The sequence below is a fragment of the Oreochromis niloticus genome, linkage group LG9, assembly GCF_001858045.2.
Source record: "Oreochromis niloticus isolate F11D_XX linkage group LG9, O_niloticus_UMD_NMBU, whole genome shotgun sequence".
Taxonomy (NCBI): Eukaryota; Metazoa; Chordata; class Actinopteri; order Cichliformes; family Cichlidae; genus Oreochromis; species Oreochromis niloticus.
In genome coordinates, this window is record NC_031974.2 from 8,259,320 (window position 1) to 8,278,554 (window position 19,235).

A 19,235-nucleotide genomic window follows, 5' to 3' on the forward strand; every position below is an offset into this window, starting at 1 on the left:
CTAAAACGGTGGACAGAGCTACAGACCCATGACAGCCTTACCCAGTTAGCTAGCAGCTAATGACCAGCATTACTGTGTAGTTAATAAAAGGACAGATAATGTTTGTCGCACTGTTGCACACACAGCACGCTCATTTGTTTCAATTTGTTGTAAGGTTAGATACCAGCGGGCGATCTTGGCATTGGCATCTTTGATTCGATGGTTGAACTGCAACAGAACCTGGTTCAAGAAGATGGTGAATGAGCATCTCGGGAAGTAAAGGATTTTTTCAACATAATCTTAATAAATGTAAAACTTGTTTTATCCCATTCCTCTTCTGTGAATACTTTATTTGGTTATTCCAGTTTAATTTTTCTCCAGTTTTTGTTAACTTTGCTTCCTTCATTTGACATGGTAGTACAGAGGTACATTTATCTTACTTTCTGTCTTAACAAAACTTAGAAAGCTTCTAGGCAAAGCAAAGATGAGATACCAGCAATAGTTTTTTCCCCTGTTTTTTTACTATTTGAGAGTAAGAAATGGGTTTGTGAGAAATATCTTTCTGAATTTGATAGTGTGATGGGGTGGGTGCTTAATGAGTGAGTGGTTGGAAAGTTTCTTTAAGCACATCTTGTACGATTATGAGACTTATCTAGTACAAAAAACAAGACAAACACAGTGCTAGAGAGAGTGCTGGAGAGGGAAAGAGTGACAGAGAGACAGAAAAACTCTCAGAATCGGAGCAAAACCATTAACGTAAGAAGCCAGAGTGACAGTGTAATGGCACAGCTACTGTGGAAGCACAACACATATAGTCCGGCACACACAGGCTTCTATTCTATTTCTCCCCCTCCCCTGTACACTGTCAGATAAACTCGGCTCACCACTGAGGACAGCACAGATACCACCTGCCATGATACTACCCAAAACACTGTCCAAACAATTTATTAAACCCAGACCAATCCATCCTAAGAGTTAAGGGATGCATATTTCTCCACCCATTCTGCTTCATTCTGCTGCATAGGCTGTGGGTCTGACATCACAACTCATGCACCATGGACACAGCATTTCTCATTTAATGCACGTTTCTTTATTAACACAGGTCTTGCACTGTTTACTGCTTTCTACAGTATTGCCCGGTCAGCTCTTTTAATTACACAGCTCGGTCCCAGCATGCCACTGTGTGAAATAGGAGAGGCACAATTTAATGATGACTCACAGCTGTGCCAGACACCTTTTTTATTTTTATTTTTTAATATCACATAAACACAGAGTAAGCAGGAAAAAAAAAGACAGAAAAAAGCTGGAACTCCATTTTTAAAAAAAAGATCCATTAAAAAAACCATTTGTTTCATGAAAGACTAAAGTCAACGCCAGGAATAAAATACAGGGTTACTCTACAAGTAAGAGTAAAAAACCTAATGTGAAAAAGGTTATAATAAAGTTACATAAAGAAAGCGCTCTGGTATGAATAAGACTTTAAAGGTGAGGGCAAAGAAAACACTGATGTAACAGACAGGCAGCAATGCTCCACCACAGACTTTATGCCTCACACCTTCGTCATTTTGGCAGTGACTGAAGAGGAGAGAGAGACAAAGGAGAGCTCAAGATTTTCTCTGCAAAAACATTTCATTTATTTCTGTGTGTGTTTGTGTTTGCATGACTTACGATCCTTGACCCACTGAGCGTTAGGATCAGCACAAAGTTGTTTTCCATTTCCTGTGTTGAAACTGGAAATAAAAGACAGAAAATTATAGAGATTGCATATGTTTGTATGTAGGACAACATGTGTTGACTTACATTACAGCCTTCACACAGGGTGGTCTTGCAGCCTGCTCACGATATGTTTCCCCCACCACGGCAGCACTCATATCAGAGGTGGTGACGCCAACGCAGCACGGTGGTTTAATTCCAGGACCAGTTGAATCTGAAAGGTAGGAGGTTAAAAACTGATTTATCTGACCTGAGAAAGTCTGATTAGAAGGAAAATCAAAGTTAACTCTGGGTTTAAAATGTGATGAAACTCCTTACACCACTAAACAAGAGATGCCTTTTGAAATGCTACGTGATGTGACAGCAAATGGGCATTTTTGTGCCTCACTCTGAAACCATTTTACACTTCGAAAGAAAATGATGAAATTACTTTAAATGGTCAAAGTGCATTATGTTCTCACATATAACACAATATGTTCTTCAACAATTTATTTAAACAGAAAAAGTAGGTCAACAAATTCTCTGTAGAAAAAAGTCTCACCACTTGGGGGCCACATTTGAAACCTTTTATGTGACACTTTTAAACAGCTTGTTCTCTCGTGGAGCATGTTTGCTCCAGAGCACTCCCTTAGATTTCAATGAAAGCAGGCTGAATGCCATGTTTCTATCTTTAAATGTCTTAAAATATATTGCTTGAGTAAAATTTTCTGAGGTTCTGAATCACATGTATTCAATATTGTGATGATTATCTTTATAACAAGAACATGTCACTGTTTGCAATGTGTTTATAGAAGGACTCAATTTTACTTTTATTTATTTGGCAAAAATAAATGCATGTCTTCTACCTATGAAATTGAACAATGAAGAGCAGGAAACTTTGTCTTCATGTTCATAAGTAGATATTTACTGTAACAAACACTTTTAGATCCAGACAACCTCCTAGATCGAGGAACTCCAGGGAATTTCCATCTTTCATTGCTCTTGTTGTAATTATTTGACAGTAAAGATTATTTTTCCAGAGCATGAGAATAAACAGAAAGCTAATTTTATTATTAATGGTTAGTAAGTCAATTTTTTAATCTTACACAAAACAAATATGTGCAGGTAACTGAATGGTAAAAAAAAATATCATGGTATACTCTGTCTGTCATTTCCTGTTTGTAGATATAGCAAAAAAATTATGCAATCAGTCACAACAAAAACCTAACAGCATTAAGATTTGGTTACAGAGTGTATTTAGAACAACTGCACCCACCATGCCACCTGAGTAATTTAAGTCACTGAAAAAAAAGATAAATTAGGGGAAAAAAACATCCAAGACCATCCACCCCTGTATGCAAGGGGCATATTTTAAAAATGCCATGACTGTAGTTCAGCAAACAGCATTCAGAGATGTTTGTGGCAGATTATCACTGTTTGTGGTCTTTACACAGTGGTCCTGCCCAATAAACTGCAAAAATATCATGATTGCACCCTGTTCTCAAACAGGTAGAAGCCATTGTTGGAAACTGAAATTGCTTTGATCAGTTTTATGGATTTTATCTCTTTTCTTTTAGAATAATGAGAGCTCAGTTACCTTCAGAGGAGTGGCAGCTCACACACAGTGAGAGCAGGAGGAGAGTGATGGAGAGGATCTTCACAGACATGTTCACCAGTGGACTGGCTCACTGATCAGGTTTAAAAACTATACTGCAGGAGTTGACTCGTGTTTGGTTATTTATTAGTAAGTGCAGGAACATCCACAGGCAGAGCTAAAGATGTGGTGATGTGGCATATCACATCTCCGCCTCTTATCAGGGAGGTGTTTGGATTTCAAACCAACAACATCTCACTGAGAGCTTTCTGAGAAGCAGCCTCCCATACACAAAGTTCACAGACACTTAAATGTGATACCGCCTGATGATGAGAGATGAGATGAGATAGCCTTTATTTGTCAGTTGCAAGTCTTTTACCCTGATGATTGATGCCAACAGTTTGTGTATTGTAATGAATGAAGAATCTAGACTGATTTTTGTTTTTCATTTTGACTCACAGTGACTGTTCATCTCTGGCACTTAAACAGAAACTAAACAAATCCACACAGTAATTGTTGTCATTCTTAAAAGTCAGGCCTTAATTAATGTAACAGGTGCTGCTGCTGATTTTAGCGATCTTGATGCACATCTATCCACATTTGCATGACTGACAGACTTTTTATATTCCATCTATAAATCCTCATTTTCACACTCTGCTCTGGAGGAAATGTGTCATAACTGTGTCAATCTTCCAATACACACATGTAAAGATCAAACATTTCCGACACAGACTAAAAACCAACAGGAAACATGTTTTGCATTACTAATGAAATGCAAATGAAATGAACTATGAAAATGTATTTTTTATTGTAAAATGTATCTATTTAGATTGTAAGCCCAACAAGGGACAATTGTTGAAAATTAGCAGTAGCTATAAACCTATGTGCGGCACATCAGTTTCATGTTTTGCACTTGAACTATGTTAAACTGCACTGTCCCTTTTAAATAAATAAATTCAAATTCAATTTCCCCTCTCATTTTATCATTAAATTTTGTTTATAGAACCTTTTGCAAACCATCCAAAAAGTTTCATTCATTGCAAAAAGCGATGGAGAATCACATAGTCCACACTTACATTTCCTGTTGTAAGCATTTGTTTATTTATCATTCTCATCATGTTTTTGATACAAGGGTTTAACCCAGGGGTCCCTAACTCCAGGCCTCGAGGGCCGGTGTCCTGCAGGTTTTAGATGTGTCCTTGATCCATCACAGCTGATTTTAATGGCTAAATTACCTCCTCAACATGTCTTGAAGTTCTCCAGAGGCCTGGTAATGAACTAATCATGTGATTCAGGTGTATTGACCCAGAGTGAGATCTAAAATCTGCAGGACACTGGCCCTCGAGGCCTGGAGTTCGAGACCCCTGGTTTAACCCTTTGGAACAACTGCATCCACCGTGCCACCCTAGTAATTGTTCGCAAACAGTGCCTAGTATCCAACACACCATTGTAAAATGAGGAGCTGGCAAAAATTATGCCTATTTTTTATTTTACTCATTTTCCATTGTGGGGCACAGGAGATCTCAAACTTAAACTCCATTTACAGTATGTTCTCCCTAGTCATAGTAAATGCATGAAAGGCTGTAACTCTTCAGTGTAGATAATCTCCTCACGTGGCCCACAGCTCAGCGAGAGGGAGGCTCAGTGTACCTGTCTGCTTTAAAAAGCCCTGCAACAACATAATAAATGTAAAGCGTGTTTAATCCCAATCCTCTTCCGTGAATAATTTATTTGGTTACTCCAGTTTAATTTTTCTGCAGTTTTTGTTAAGTTTGCTTCCTTTATTTGAAGTTGTAGTACGAAGATACATTTATCTCACTTTCTTATCCTAACCAAACTTAGAAAGCTTCTAGGTAAAGCAAAGATAAAATAGCAGCAATAGTTTCTTTCCTGTTTTTATTATTTGAGTGTAGGAAGTTGGTTTGTGAGAAATATCTTTCTGAATTCGATGGTCTGTGACTGCTTAATGAATAAGTGGTTGGAAAATTCCTTTAAGAACATTTTATACAGTTCTGATGATTAAAAATCATAAAAATAAAAAGTGAATTATGATTGAAAGCCTAAGTATCAAGCAAGTTTATATGTTCAAGCCAAAATATAATATTTGAAACTTAAAAAATATTTACAAACTTTGGTGTTTTAATATTTGCAGAGTACCAAATATCATAATGGCACTAGCTCTTATTCCTCTGTATCATAAGTCATATGGTTCCTCAGGTCCTCTCAAACTAGGGTGTAGGGTCAAAGTGTAACTCTTTCTCTTTTCTAAGTTTTCAGATATGACAACGTTGGTTAGATCTTTGTCAGTCTTTAATGTTCACGCTTCCTTTCCAAACATTTTGCACAAGTCTAAAAACGTTCCGAGCAATCAGATCTTGTGGTTTGTTCAGACGCAACTTTGCCAACCTGAGCTGTGCCAACATGTTTCTCTCTCTTTCTTTTTTTGTGTGACTTTAATATTGATATGTTAGCAAAACGGGTACATGTACAAAACAAGAATAAAAACATAGAAGATTGCACGAAATAAACACAGACATCACAATGACATAAAAACTAACTCCGACTGCATTTCAAAATGTACAAACATGTGGAAAGACAGCAAAGAGACTGAATTTACTACACAGTCAAACTGGTTACGAGGTGCAAAGCAACCATAGACAGAAACAACCATATACAAAATCGAGAAAGGCAAAAAACACGAAAAATAATGTGTTTTGGTTTTGAAATGTTGAAATAAAAATATCATAAAAACCGTTTAACACACCTTAAAATTGTTCCGCATCATTCTCTGACTGAACTTCGGGCTCTAACTAGGCGCTTATTTCCCTGCAGAAATATCAGCCAGCTGTAACTGTAAGCATACTGGATATCGTTCAGATGCAAAATCATGTCTGGAATTTCTTTAGTTCATTTCAGTATCCTGCAAACTTCAGGTGGGTTACATTTACACCTGACAAAAACTATTCGTATGTTCTGTATCTCTCTGTGCTTCGTCTGTGTCATTTTTCAGACACTTGTTCAAGTCTTGAGGTACTTTCAGTTTCATTAATAAATGCTTCATAAGGCAAAAATAGGCCTCACCTTAGATGAGGTCAAAATGATTAACATCTAGTAACTCTCTGAAGTAACCATGAATTACACTATGAAATGAGTATTAATAAAACCTCTATCAACACACACACACACACACACACACACACACACACACACACACACACACACACACACTTACTAAAACTTTACTAATGCTTGATGGTGTGACATTATTATAAGGTGTTGTGTTGACAGTTTTAATTTTCCAGTGCCACATTATAAGATCAATGACTTCTCATTTCAGAAATACACTTCAGGTTTCTGACAGAAACTAAATACCCACAGGAAAAATTGATTTGGATGTGCACAGCTAATTTCCTCCTTTATCCCACATAGCAAAATTGGTATGGCCCAGATCTGGTCCACACAATGTGCTTACACATGGCCCACGTACCGCAAAGAATGACGGCCCTTTGGTGGCCCAGATCAGGTTTGCCAGTCACACTCTGCTGGATGCTCTCTGATGCATCCAGCAGAGTGTGACTGGGTGGCCACTGGGTGGCAGAGCTACAGCCACCCAGTGGTAAACATGGTAAACATGAGTAAACCCTCACTAGGTACCCTCACAAACCTGCATTTAAAACGTTGGCTACCATAGCAGTATAGTATTGCAACACGGTATTTAGGTCTTCTAACAAAAATAACAAAATAGGAACATAAATACTGGCATCATTGCCAGACCTGGCCCGCATCTGGTTGACATACACCATGCCATAACACCAGTCAGTCAGAAGTGCCAGCTTGATCCTGGATCCGGGCCATACCTGTTTTCTAAGAGCTTGGGCCACGTAAAGCAAACCACAATTAGGCCAGATATGGCATGCCATGGCATACACAGTGCCATCTATGCCAGGCCTGGCCCATATCTGGGTGATATACCACTTACTATGCCAGAAATCAGCCAGCAGTGCCTGCTTGACACCAGATACGGGCCAGACCTGTCTGCTATGTGGGATAGCTGTATTGGCTGTCCCATTATGATACTTTTATTTAGGCTTATATTTAAGGACATTTTGGTTGCATAGAGTTAAAAAGCAGCTTGATACTTCCCTCATTACAGCTGATATGTATAGAAGTTTTACAAACCATCCAAAAAGTTTCAGTCAATGCAAAAAGTGGTGGAGTATCAGATACCTCACACATACATTTCCTATTGCAAGCATTTGTTTGTTTGATTGATTAATTGATTGTCATTGTTATGTTTTTGATAGAAGGGTTTAACACAATAAATAAAGGGTTTTTTCACATGCTGAAGAAACACATTTCTGTTTTACTTCACTGGTTTCATACTATTGTGGAGGAAATTTCAGTTCATTGTTCAGGTTGCAATTGAAATAACTAATAATTTTTCAACATTTTTTAATCAAGTCTAAATAATTTGTCATAATTTTCATCAACAACCCTTTTCATGACAAAAGCAACATGATAAATACATTTCTAAAAAAAGCACAAGGACAAAAATTATGATGAAATGCATGTTGATGAAAACGTTTAGGTGAGACGAGAGCCAATCAGAATTCATTAAGCTGTGTAGAATGTATCAATCCTTGTGCAGCAAGGTTAGACGTGTGCAATTTGATCCAATGAGCAAATTTTCTTGATCTGAAAATTCTTGGATGTTTAAGAAAATTGAGGCAAATTAAAGAGTGTTGACATTTGTTTGTAGAGTTTGGAGTGGCATGAAGACAATAATCCAACAGCAGAGGAGCTGCAGGCGGAGAGGAAGAGCCAATGAGTTGAAAGTGTTCTTCAGCAGATTTAACACTGCAGTGAATACTCACCTCCTTACTGACTTACCTGTAGTCAGCCTGCAGTCCACAGCCACTCTCTCTCTCTTTCCCCTATGGTGGTGTTGGAGAGGTGGATGTTGTCCAAGAGAAGGACAACGCTGGCCGATACCTCCCACCTACTTCATGATGCACTGGCCAGTCACAGGAGTACATTCAATGAAGGACTGAGATTACCCAAATGCGTCACTGAACGACACAGGACGTCATTCCCACAGCTCTTCCATCTAAGGGAAGCTTAAAGATTTATATATTTGCCCTGAGAAAAATCCTATAGGAAGGAAACTGTCAGATGTCATAAAACTGCTTAATACTTACAAAAAAACACTGACTGCTGAGCTGTTACCAGACTCCTATTTGCCCTCCTGTGTATACATCGTCTCCACTTGTCTTTTGTCACAGTTTGCTGTTCAGTTCACTGGTCTTAGTTCAGCTAAATAACGGGCTTGCCTTTTGTTATTTCCAGCTGCCTTCCTGTGTCCACATTTGGGATGATTTAGTGGAAAAATCATTTTGCACAATTGATGCAGAATTATCAAACTGATAATTAATCTCATAAATCATAACACACTGCTCTCCCCTATGCCTTTATAAGTTAAAAGTATTGGCATCGGCAATGCTGGCGCTGCATTTGCTTGGTATTGGATCACTTTGAAATAATGTACATAACAAACTATTACCAGTTTTTATTCACTTTTTAAAAAATGTAATTAATATAAATTTGTAACTGTACATACTTCTGTTATTAGTTGCACACCTGCAGTACCTTTGCAGTCCTCCAGAGGGCCCTGGTCCATACTTTGGATATCACTGGTCCAAGTTATAACAAATCTGAATCCTTTCTTGGTAGCTGGTATACTTTTGAACCCAGTGTGAAATTCCCAGGGAGATGTTGTTGGGAATTCCGGTGTAATCTTAAACCTTTCAAGCTCTCAATCACCCTCTCACCATATTGTGTGTGTGTGTAGGTGTGTGTGTCATCATTGTTTTCCCTCTCCCATTACCACACCTACATATCACATAACTGACACCTTGGAGAAGCATTGACTGACATCGGTGTCAAGTGAGAGAATATAAAATACCTGTTCCAGCCTCCTGATGTTTTATCAAAGTTTATCACAGAACACAAATGTCCTGCAGGGATTTAAAAATATCAGACATCGATTGGCCTTGCACTAGCTACGATCAAAAAAAGAGTTATGAAATCAGAGTTGCTTCAAATCAAAATCCATTAAAAGCACCTTCTATGAGTAGCTCTGCTGTGGGTGGAGCGGGGAACCAGGAGGAGCAGTCAGAATAGGAAGGCAGGCTGATGAACAGGTGCAGGCACCTATCTACAGCAGGGGGCTGCACACACTAAAAAACGGCAAGGGAGCCCAAAAACCCTGAGCTGTAACACCCCTCGCCTTAAAATACAACCTACAAGGGGTTTTCTTGTCTTTTACATAAAGCCATCAGATTCTCTGACCCCCTTTTTTATATCTCAGACACTTACTGTAATTATCCATGCTGAACAGCATATGAGGAAGTTATGTGCTTAGGAAGTGTGAGAGTTTCTTTTTAAGTGGTGGAATATTTGATGTTTATTGAACTTGGATGTGCTACTTCTTGAGCATCCTCCTGCATGAAAGCAGCATCTGATTCTGTTGTGTTGACATCCACTTCTAGTTTAAATGTGCCAGATGTGGAGTGCAACAGAAGGATGACTTTGCACTCTGAGACACGCTCACACTACAGACTCCACTGAAAGTTCATCACTGGGCTAAGTCATGGCTTAAATAGGTTCGAAATAAAAACATTCTAGTATCCTACCATTTCTAAGACCCTGAGAAAAGAGCTCCTACTGATCAAAGTGGAGTTTAAAAACTACCACAGTACCTGCAGTAACTCTGATGACTTAAACAGTGTATCATGTAGGGTTATACAGTTTGAGCTCAATTGAAAACACCAGGGGATTCCTGTTCTGGGAAATTATTGGGATATGTGTATGATATATGAGAGTCTAATGAGTATTTAAATAGCAGGACAATATTTGGTCAATAATAAAGTTTATTTTTTTTCACATAAATACATAATAAACAGAAATGCACATATAAGCAAGAAAAAGTCAAAGAAAGACAGCACTTAATGCTAACTTTAAAAAAAATGGTTGGCGCCATGAAAGACTGAAGTCAACACCAAGTATTAAATACAGGGTAAGAGTAATATAATTAATCTATAAATGTAAAGAAAGGTTTCTAGGAAGCATTCTCATTTGAATATTTCTTTGAAAGCGAGGCCAAAGAAGATACAGACAGGCAGCGATGCTTCACCAAAGAACTTGTGCTTCACTGCACCTTCTTCATTTTGGCAGTGACTGAGGAGGAAAGAGAGACAAAGGAGAGCTTCAGATTTTTTTCTGCAAATATGTTTAATGTGTTTGTGTGTCTGTGTGTTAGCATAACTTACGATCCTGGACCCACTGAGCTTTTGGATCGGAGCAAAGCTGACCATATTCTGTGTTGAAACTGGAAAAAAGAACATTTTAGAGATTCCATGTGTTTATGTTTATGTGTAGGACAACATGTGCTGACTTACATTATAGCCTTCACACAGGGATGGGATGAAGCCTGCTCGCGATATGTCTCGCCGACCACCTCAGGGCTCATATCGAGGTTGGTAACATCAACGCAGCACGGGCGTTTCCTCGTAGGACCACGCATACCTGAGAGGAAGGAGGTGAAAAACGTATTTATCTCACCTGACAAAAGTCTGATTAGAAGGAAAACCAACATTAATTCCAGGTTTAAAATATGATGAAACTCCTTACATCACTAAACACAACACAGCTGTTGAAATGTTACCTAAAATTACGTGACAGTGAGCGTGCTTTTTTGTGCGTCACTCTGTAACCATTTTACACTTTGATTATTCAAAGTAATTTTAACATTTTCTTTCAAAGTGCATTGAAAATAGTAACTCATATGGACCTATGTTTTGTCACAGTATGTTCTTCAACATCTTCATTAAACAGAAACAGAGGGCCAACAGAGTTTTTGCAGAAGAAAGTCTCACCGCTTGGGGCCCATCTTAAGACTCTAGTAATTACCTTCATCATTGACAGTGTGTGACTGATTTTGTTACCAGGACCACATCCCATAAATATAATTTAACAGAGGTGAGACTTGACCTCCGTTTTATATCTGAGACACTTAATGTAATTTTACATGTGGAACAGGAATATGAGGATTTTATGTCCTCACGAAGTGCGACAGCTTCTTTTAAAGTGGTGGAATATTTGATGTTTATTGAACTTGGATGTTCTACTTCTTGAGCGGCGTCTGATTCTGCTGTGTTGACATCGACTTCCAGTTTAAATGGATGTGCCAGATGTGGATTTGATGAACAAAAGCTGGATGTTGTTCCAGAAATTACTTTTGCTTTCATTTTTTTACTTTACTCAACTTCTACCCATCAAACTGAAATCTAAACAATTGGGAGACATGATCATCCAAATGAATTTTCAGTCTTGAATTCTTATTGTTATTAATTGTCAATAAAGAACACTGGCAAGAATAGGAAGAGGCAATAAGCTTCATTTATTAGCAATTATTCTTTTATCAAAGACAAAATTCAGATATGCAGCTAGCTGAATGGTGAACATCATTATCACACATTTGCAACTTATCATGCTGTAGTGTCTGCGTGTCTTTCATTTCCTGTTTGTATATGACATTGTCATAGTTATGCAGTGAGTCAAAATGTGCACCTCTCACAGCAGAAAGCTTGAAAACTAAACAGCATTAAGATTTGTTTACAGAGTGCTCATATAGCTTAAAGGGAACCCCCTGCATCCACTGTGGTATTTTGTTATGATAGTTGAATGTGTGGTGCGAGGGATGCTTAGCATCATGAGACAGAACCCATAAATTAAAGAAAGTACACATTTTCATATAGATATGCATAAATGTATAATGTCAATCACTATACATCAAATGAAACTATTTCACGATAAAAAGAAAAGTCAGGAGAACGATGTAAAATCTCCTTCTTCTAAATTTAAATGTAAAGGACGCCTTTTAAAATGCCATGACTGACCGCACGTTCAGGGACGTCTGGAGCTTGGTGGATAGAATGCAAGTGTGTAAATGCTGGAAAGACTGTTTAAAAGTATTGAGTGAGCAGATACCAGAAGTAAAGGTTTGTGGTGAGAGAAACTAGCAGAGTTGTTGCCCAGTGAAACCCACAAGAGTCCACCCCCCTTTCACCAAAAAGAAAAAGTAATTGCTGTAAAAGTAGCTACTTAATCAATTTTATATATACTTTTTTTCTTTGGAGAAGTAAGAGTATAGTTACCTGCAGAGGAGCTGAAGCACACACACAGTGAGAGCAGGAGGAGAGTGACGGAGAGAATCTTCACAGACATTTTCACCGGTGGTCTGGCTCAGTGATCAGATTGTGATTATATGAGTTGATTCCTTAGTTATTTATTGATAAGTGCAGGAACATCCGCAGGCGCGACTGATGACGTGTTTCTATAGGTTTGTATATTTGTGTGTGCGTGGTTGTGACTTATCACACCTCCGCCTCTTGTCAGGAAGATTTTTCTATTTCTAACCACCAACATCTCACTCTGAGCTTTCCGAGAAACAGCCTCACATACACAAAGTTCACAGAAACTTAAATATGGTGTGCAGCCCAATGACTGACTCAAACACCTGCATTGTCATTAATGATGTGTCTAGACCCCTGAAGATTTCAGTTTTTCCATTTTCACTGACAGTGACTGTTTATCTGTTGGAGTTCATAAGAAAAATAAACATGAATTGTTGTGATTGTCATGAATCAGGCCTAAAATGGAAATAAAAGGAATGCATGATGACTCTGATGCACATCTATCCACATTTGCATAACTGACTGACTTTTTGGCTCTTTATGGAGATACATTTAATATTTAATCCTCACAACTTAAACTTTTGCTTGTAATTTAAACTATTAAATTAAATTCTTTAGAGTTTCTTGTTTACATTAAGCTGTTAAGCTGACCCATTTGGATTCTTTTATTTAGGCTTGAATTTAGTGCTGCAGGTGCATTGGGTGCATGGGATCATCATCCCTTTGCATGAGACAAGCTTTAGTTGTCAGACTGTTGGCCTCACATTTGACTGTAGAATACTTTGATATACAGAGGACTTCGTGGTCAATTCAATGACTGCAAGGTGCCCAGGTCCTGTTGTTGCGAAACAAGCTCATACCACCTCCCCTGCAGCACTGTGCTTGACAGTTGGTATGATATATTTGTATTGATATGCTAAATTTGGTTCTGTGTTTATGACCAAACATCTCCTCTTTGGTTTCGTATGTTCAATTGTTCCATACATTGTTTTCATTACTGACAGGCAAGGCACCTTTGTTAAGGTCCTCTGTAAGTGAGAGCACTGGGACACTGGAATAAAGGACCCCACTGTGGTCTGCGCTGTGGATTGCAGTGGGCCACACCTTGTGAGTAGCCGGCAGCACTTCTGTGCTGCCTTAGTGTAGATTGACTCCCCGTGTGGCCCACAGCTAGCATTAAATGTTGTAAGTTAAGTTGAGCTTTGTAACTATTAACATAGTTTCTTTAGACCTTTTCAGAACTGTGTTCTAATAAAATTATTCATCTCAAAGTTTCAGTTGTTTTTATCAGGTTTTCCCATTTTCAGCATTTTGTTTTGTGAAATCGACGACTATAATCAGTCTATAACACTTCTACCTCCTCACTACAAAGCTGTGTGCTTTTATCAAATTACAATATACTTAAGGAGTGTTTAAAGTAATATTTCCTGGGATGTAGTTCACAGATGGTGTTGTTGGTCTCAATAGGAAGGGTCAGTGTTCGTTCCTGCTTTAAAAAGCCTTTCATCAAAGTCACTTGACATAATCAGTCTTTATAAATCTGACACTTGTCGTCTCCAGTTCTGCTTTTAAGCAAGAATTCAGTCAAAGCAAAGTCAACATGGCACCAATAGTGTTTTTCCTGTTTCTTTAGTATTCGAGTGTAGGAAGTTGGTTTGTCAGAAATGTCTTGATGGTGTGGGTGTGTGACGCCACACCAGTTCAAGTGCTAGTACAGCCAGTATAAGTGCTAAATGAATGAATGGTTGGAAAATTCCTGTACAAATTCCTATAATATCATTATGATAAAATATTTCATACGTATGAATATAGATTGGCTTCATTTTGTATAAAACTTTGCACTTTGGAGGTTTGCACTTACAAGATGAAACATATTTGGAACCTCAAACATATTTGCAAACCTCTCTGCCTCTGGCTCATCGTTACAATATAACACTACCCCTTCATTCATCAGCATATTACTATTCTTAAACTGCCGTTATGAGTTCCAGTGTAGTGCTCTGTCACTTAGTCACTTCTGTTTTATAATAAATGCTGACATGAGTTTCCAGAATGAACATCTTTCCTCGCTATCATAAGTCATGTGGTTCCTTGGGCCCCCTCAAATCAGGAAGTGGTAAATATTTTCACCTATGCACAAGTAAGTTTTCAAATATAATATCAGTGGCATTTTTGACAGTCTTTCTTTATGCTGCTTCCTTTCCAAACATGTTGCATGAGTCTAAAAACTTTGCAAACTTGTGCTGTGTTGCCATGTTCTTTCTTTTTTTAAATACTAAAAAAATACAGACATAAAACAGAGGTACAAAATGACTACACAGACAAAACTGCTAAGAAGTGCAAAGTGACCACAGACAGAAAACACGCAGATGCAAAATCAAGAAATACAGAGAACATGCAAAAAATAAAGCTTTGGTTTGGAAACACAACAATAAAAATAGGCGACGTGAATCTCAAAATTAAACCGTATCAACTTGTGACCGAAGTTTGATCTCTAACTGCCATGTGATGCTCTTCGGGTGCTCATATCATTGTATAAATATCAGCCATCTTTCACTCTATATATATTGCATTCCTTTATTTACAAAATCACATTCAGTTTAAACAATGCTTCATATTATACACAGAAAGGACAGATTTGGAGTCAAAAACTCTTCTGTGTAGTCCAAGCCTGACTGTATGGTGGTGATGTCTCAGGGTAGGTTCAGTACAGTGGTCTGTAGGATCTGTAGTTCTGAACCTGGAGGACAGAAGGCCTTGTTGGCAGTGGGATACAAGTTGATGAAATCACTGGTCATTTGCTGAATCAGCGACAGGATCAGTGCCATAAAATACTTGAAAGAAGCCTAAAACGTGTAGTCTAACAAAGTTTACTGCAGTTCACATGCAGGATTTTCTTCTTTTGCTTTGCTGCTTTACACACTCACACCAACATCGATCTGACTGTTGCTTTTCACTATTCTGCTCTAGCTTCGTGGCTGTCATCCCAGCACAACACACTATGGTCCCAGTGTGATACTGTGTGATAATGACATCATCCAAGTAGGCAGTGGCATATGCAGTGTGCAGACACAGCACCCTGGAAAGTGCCGGGGCTGTGAAAAAACCAAAAGGAACGTTGACAAATTGGTATTGGCTGTACAGAGTGCAGTTTAAATGTAGTCTCTGTAGTCTCTGGAGATAAGGGAATCTACCAGCAGCCCTTGGTTAAAACCACTATCTTGAAAAAGCCAGCGGTTCATCATCAGTCCATGTGATAGCTGACCAAGGACTGTGAGACCTCATTCATCTTGCTGTAGACACACAGAAGTTTCTTTACTATAAGAACTGTGCTTCTTTGATGTTTTTGTGCATGACCCTCATGACTCTTGGTCTCAACTGGAATCTGTTGGTGTTTAGTGGTGGAGAAAGTTGTCTCGTCATCCCTGGATTAATGGATCAGTCACTGGTGCTTCCACATGATCCCCAACAGACCTTTATAGGTGCTTTTAAACTGAGAATGTTAAAACATGCAGGGTAAATAACATCTGAGTGATTTTCCTATGGTGCTCATATGTGTGCATTGCTTAGTCTTTCACATGCTCACAGCTAGGCATATTGTAGTATTTCTTAATATTCACCAGCTTTCATGCAAAATAAAGTTAGTTTTGTTTGTTTTCAGGAGACTGAATCAGTTAATTAAATGTCAGTAAAACTGAAACTCAGCACTGAAACTAGAAAGATGAAAATCTCTGAAGATTAGCACTGTAGTACGCCAACACCATCCACCATCAGTCTGTGGCAACAACATAGCAGACTTGATGAAAGCAGGTCATTGCTGTTCATAGCTGAAAAAAGAGAAATTTGAATCAAGCAGCTTTTAAAACCATACAACAAAGTAGCCAAAATAGGAAACTGCACTCAGGCCACTGAGTCCCACCACGTGCTCCTGTGTCACTGCAAGACTGAGTTTTATTTTGTGTTTGTTTCTGTTAATTTAGAAATTAACAGAAACAAACACATGTGTTTGTGGTGTTATTCTTGTGAGCACAGAGTAGCTGTATTGTTACAATATTGGCAGATATGTTTTTAGGTTAAGAAGTACAGCATAGATTTGAAAAATGTACATGACCCACTTCCTAGTGGAAGGTGGGTAACAATCAACCAAGTGGAAATAGGCTTAGTGAGAGTTAAATCACATCTATTATTTTATTCTTTAGTTTATTTATTTATTTATTAGTTTTTTTTTATTTAATTAAAAACTGACTATGGACGAAGTTTAACTGCCTCCTCGACTGTTCTCATTAAGAAGAACAATAAATAAGTCCTGTGTTACTGGCCATCCTACATTAAACACAGAAGACACAGATAGTAGCCTCCCTAAGACTAGTGTCACTGAAATACAGCTGCCATAGGTAGCTCTGCTGTGGTTGGAGCAGACGGGTTATGGGCAGGCTGACGAGCAGAACCAGGCATGCATCTGCCACAGCAGGGCTGCACATGCTAATTAGCACAAACCCAGAAACCTCAGTTGTAACACCCGTCACCTTAAATTACATCCTACAAGGGTTTTGTTTTTTGTTTCTTTGTATCCCCGTGTGTTCATCCGTATCAAACAGATGGAGAGCTTGAATTTTCTTTTCAGTGGTGGAATTTTTTGGCCTGATGTTTTTTTTTTAACTTCACTGACAAATAACAATAATAATAAAATGTGGATGTTCTACTCTTTGAGTGTCAGGAGCACCTGATCCTTTTGTGCCCACTTCTCTGAGTAAAGAGCTCCGAGTGGCTGAAGTCAAGCTCTCCAGCCACTACAGTAACTGCTTTGACCTGTATGTGGAACTCTTGATGATGACTCAAATAAAAGTGTATCATATTGGCTCATGCAATGGGGGAAATCCTATTCTGAGAACTTACTGTGAGGTGTGTTTGCTGTCTTGTGTGAGCATGCAAACGACAGCAGAAAAATATTTGCTCAAATATTCAAAAGTTTATTTTTTATAATATTTTTTGCTCCCAAAATGTGCTTCACACCAACACATAATACGAAGAAAGAAATTCATGTATAAGCAAGAAAAACAAAAACAAAGGAAGGCAAAACTGATCAATTTGAAAACAGCTGATTCAAAAAAGACTAATGCCCAGAATAAATGACAGGATTACTCAACAGGTTAGAGTAAATGTAAATAAAAGCAGAAAAAAACAGTTACATTAAGAAAGCGCTCTAATTAAAATATGATTTTAAAGGTGATCTCAAAGGAGACAGGCAGCGATGCTTCACCAGAGAACTTGTGCTTCACTACACCTTCGTCATTTTGGCAGTGACTGAGGAGGAAGGAGAGACAAAGGAGAGCTTTAGATTTTTTCTGCCAATACTTTTCATGTGTTTGTGTGTCTGTGTGTTAGCATGACTTACGATCCTTGACCCACTGAGCGTTAGGATCAGCACAAAGTTGTTTTCCATTTCCTGTGTTGAAACTGGAAATAAAAGACAGAAAATTATAGAGATTGCATATGTTTGTATGTAGGACAACATGTGCTGACTTACATTACAGCCTTCACACAGGGTGGTCTTGCAGCCTGCTCACGATATGTTTCCCCCACCACGGCAGCACTCACATTGCCTTTGGTCAGGTCAACGCAGCACGGTGGTGTACTTCCAGGAGGAGCTGAATCCGAGAGGTAGGAGGTTAAAAACTGATTTATCTGACCTGAGAAAGTCTGATTAGAAGGAAAATCAAAGTTAACTCTGGGTTTAAAATGTGATGAAAGTCCTTACATCACAAAGCAAATTTTACCTGAAATTATGAGACAGTGAGCGAGCCTTTTTTTGTGCCTCACTCTGTAACTATTTTACACTTTGAAAGAAAATTATGAAATGACTTTGAAGCATCAAAGTGCATTAAAAATGTCTTAAATGAATCTATGTTGTGACTTTTTACAGTACGTTCTTCAAGATTTTCATTAAACAGAAAGACATGGGGGCAACAGAGTTTCTGTAGAAGAAAGTCTCACACTTGGGAGCCATCTTGAACCTTGAGCCAATATCAGAAATCGTAACTGCTGTGATCAATTTGATATGTTTTATCTCTTTTTTCCTTTAGAAAAGTAAGAGCACAGTTACCTTCAGAGGAGTGGCAGCACACACATATTGAGAGCAGGAGGAGCGTGATGGAGAGGATCTTGATGGACATTTTCACCGGTGGTCTGGCTCACTGATCAGGGTGAAACTGAGTCGATTCATGTTTGGTTATTTATAGGTAAGTGCAGGAACATCTGCAGGCAGGGCTCAAGACGTGTTTTTATAGGTCTGTGTATTTGTGTGGTGTGTGGTATATAACATATCTGCCTGTTATCAGATTTTAATATTTCAAACCACCAACATCTCTGAGAACTTTCTGAGAAGCAGCCTCACACAAAAAGTTCACAGGCACTTAAATATGGTGTTCAGCCTGATGATTGATGACTGACTCATTTTTGTTTTTCCATTTTAACTGACAGTGGCTGCTGACCTCTTGCATTTAAATACAAATTAAACAAAGCCATCCAGTGATTGTTGTAAGTGCACAAGTCAGGCCAGAAATTAAAACTAGCTGATAATGCCCCTTAACAACATCTGTTAACTGACTGACTTCTGGCTGCTTATTTTTATTTCTGTAAAACTTTTACACTTAATTCAAGCATTTAAAACAAGATGTCCGTGAAAACTCAGAAGAATTCATTTAGACATTTCTGCA

General features: G+C 38.4%; 3 protein-coding genes across 5 annotated transcripts in view; all 3 read right to left on the reverse strand.

Moving 5' to 3' along the window:
• The window catches only part of LOC100691327 (C-C motif chemokine 4), a 42,430-nt gene extending 23,479 nt beyond the window's left edge, over nt 1–18,951 (reverse strand). Inside the window, exons 1-4 of one of the 3 annotated variants that reach the window (XM_005465650.4) lie at nt 18,623–18,783; nt 18,047–18,167; nt 17,915–17,976; nt 17,484–17,823 (exon numbers count right to left, since the gene is read on the reverse strand). In XM_005465650.4, coding sequence (XP_005465707.1) covers nt 17,798–17,823; nt 17,915–17,976; nt 18,047–18,167; nt 18,623–18,692 — 279 coding nt within the window. In that variant the 5' untranslated portion in view covers nt 18,693–18,783 and the 3' untranslated portion in view covers nt 17,484–17,797. Of the gene's footprint in view, nt 1–17,483; nt 17,824–17,914; nt 17,977–18,046; nt 18,168–18,622 lie in introns of those variants that run through there. The other 2 variants (XM_019362244.2, XM_013267482.3) reach the window with 2 other exon arrangements.
• LOC102081831 (eotaxin-like) lies at nt 1,204–4,187 on the reverse strand. Its single transcript, XM_005465651.4, has 4 exons — nt 3,269–4,187; nt 1,780–1,906; nt 1,648–1,709; nt 1,204–1,554 (listed from the first exon to the last, which is right to left on the reverse strand). Exons 1-4 carry the CDS (start codon nt 3,336–3,338, stop codon nt 1,529–1,531), a joined length of 285 nt encoding a protein of 94 aa, XP_005465708.1. The 5' UTR covers nt 3,339–4,187; the 3' UTR covers nt 1,204–1,528.
• On the reverse strand, nt 10,472–12,669 carry LOC100690251 (eotaxin). Its single transcript, XM_003459864.5, has 4 exons — nt 12,481–12,669; nt 10,723–10,849; nt 10,594–10,652; nt 10,472–10,501 (listed from the first exon to the last, which is right to left on the reverse strand). The coding sequence occupies exons 1-4, from the start codon at nt 12,548–12,550 to the stop codon at nt 10,473–10,475; spliced, it is 285 nt and encodes a 94-aa protein (XP_003459912.1). The 5' UTR covers nt 12,551–12,669; the 3' UTR covers nt 10,472.
• Nucleotides 18,952–19,235: the final 284 nt, after the last annotated feature.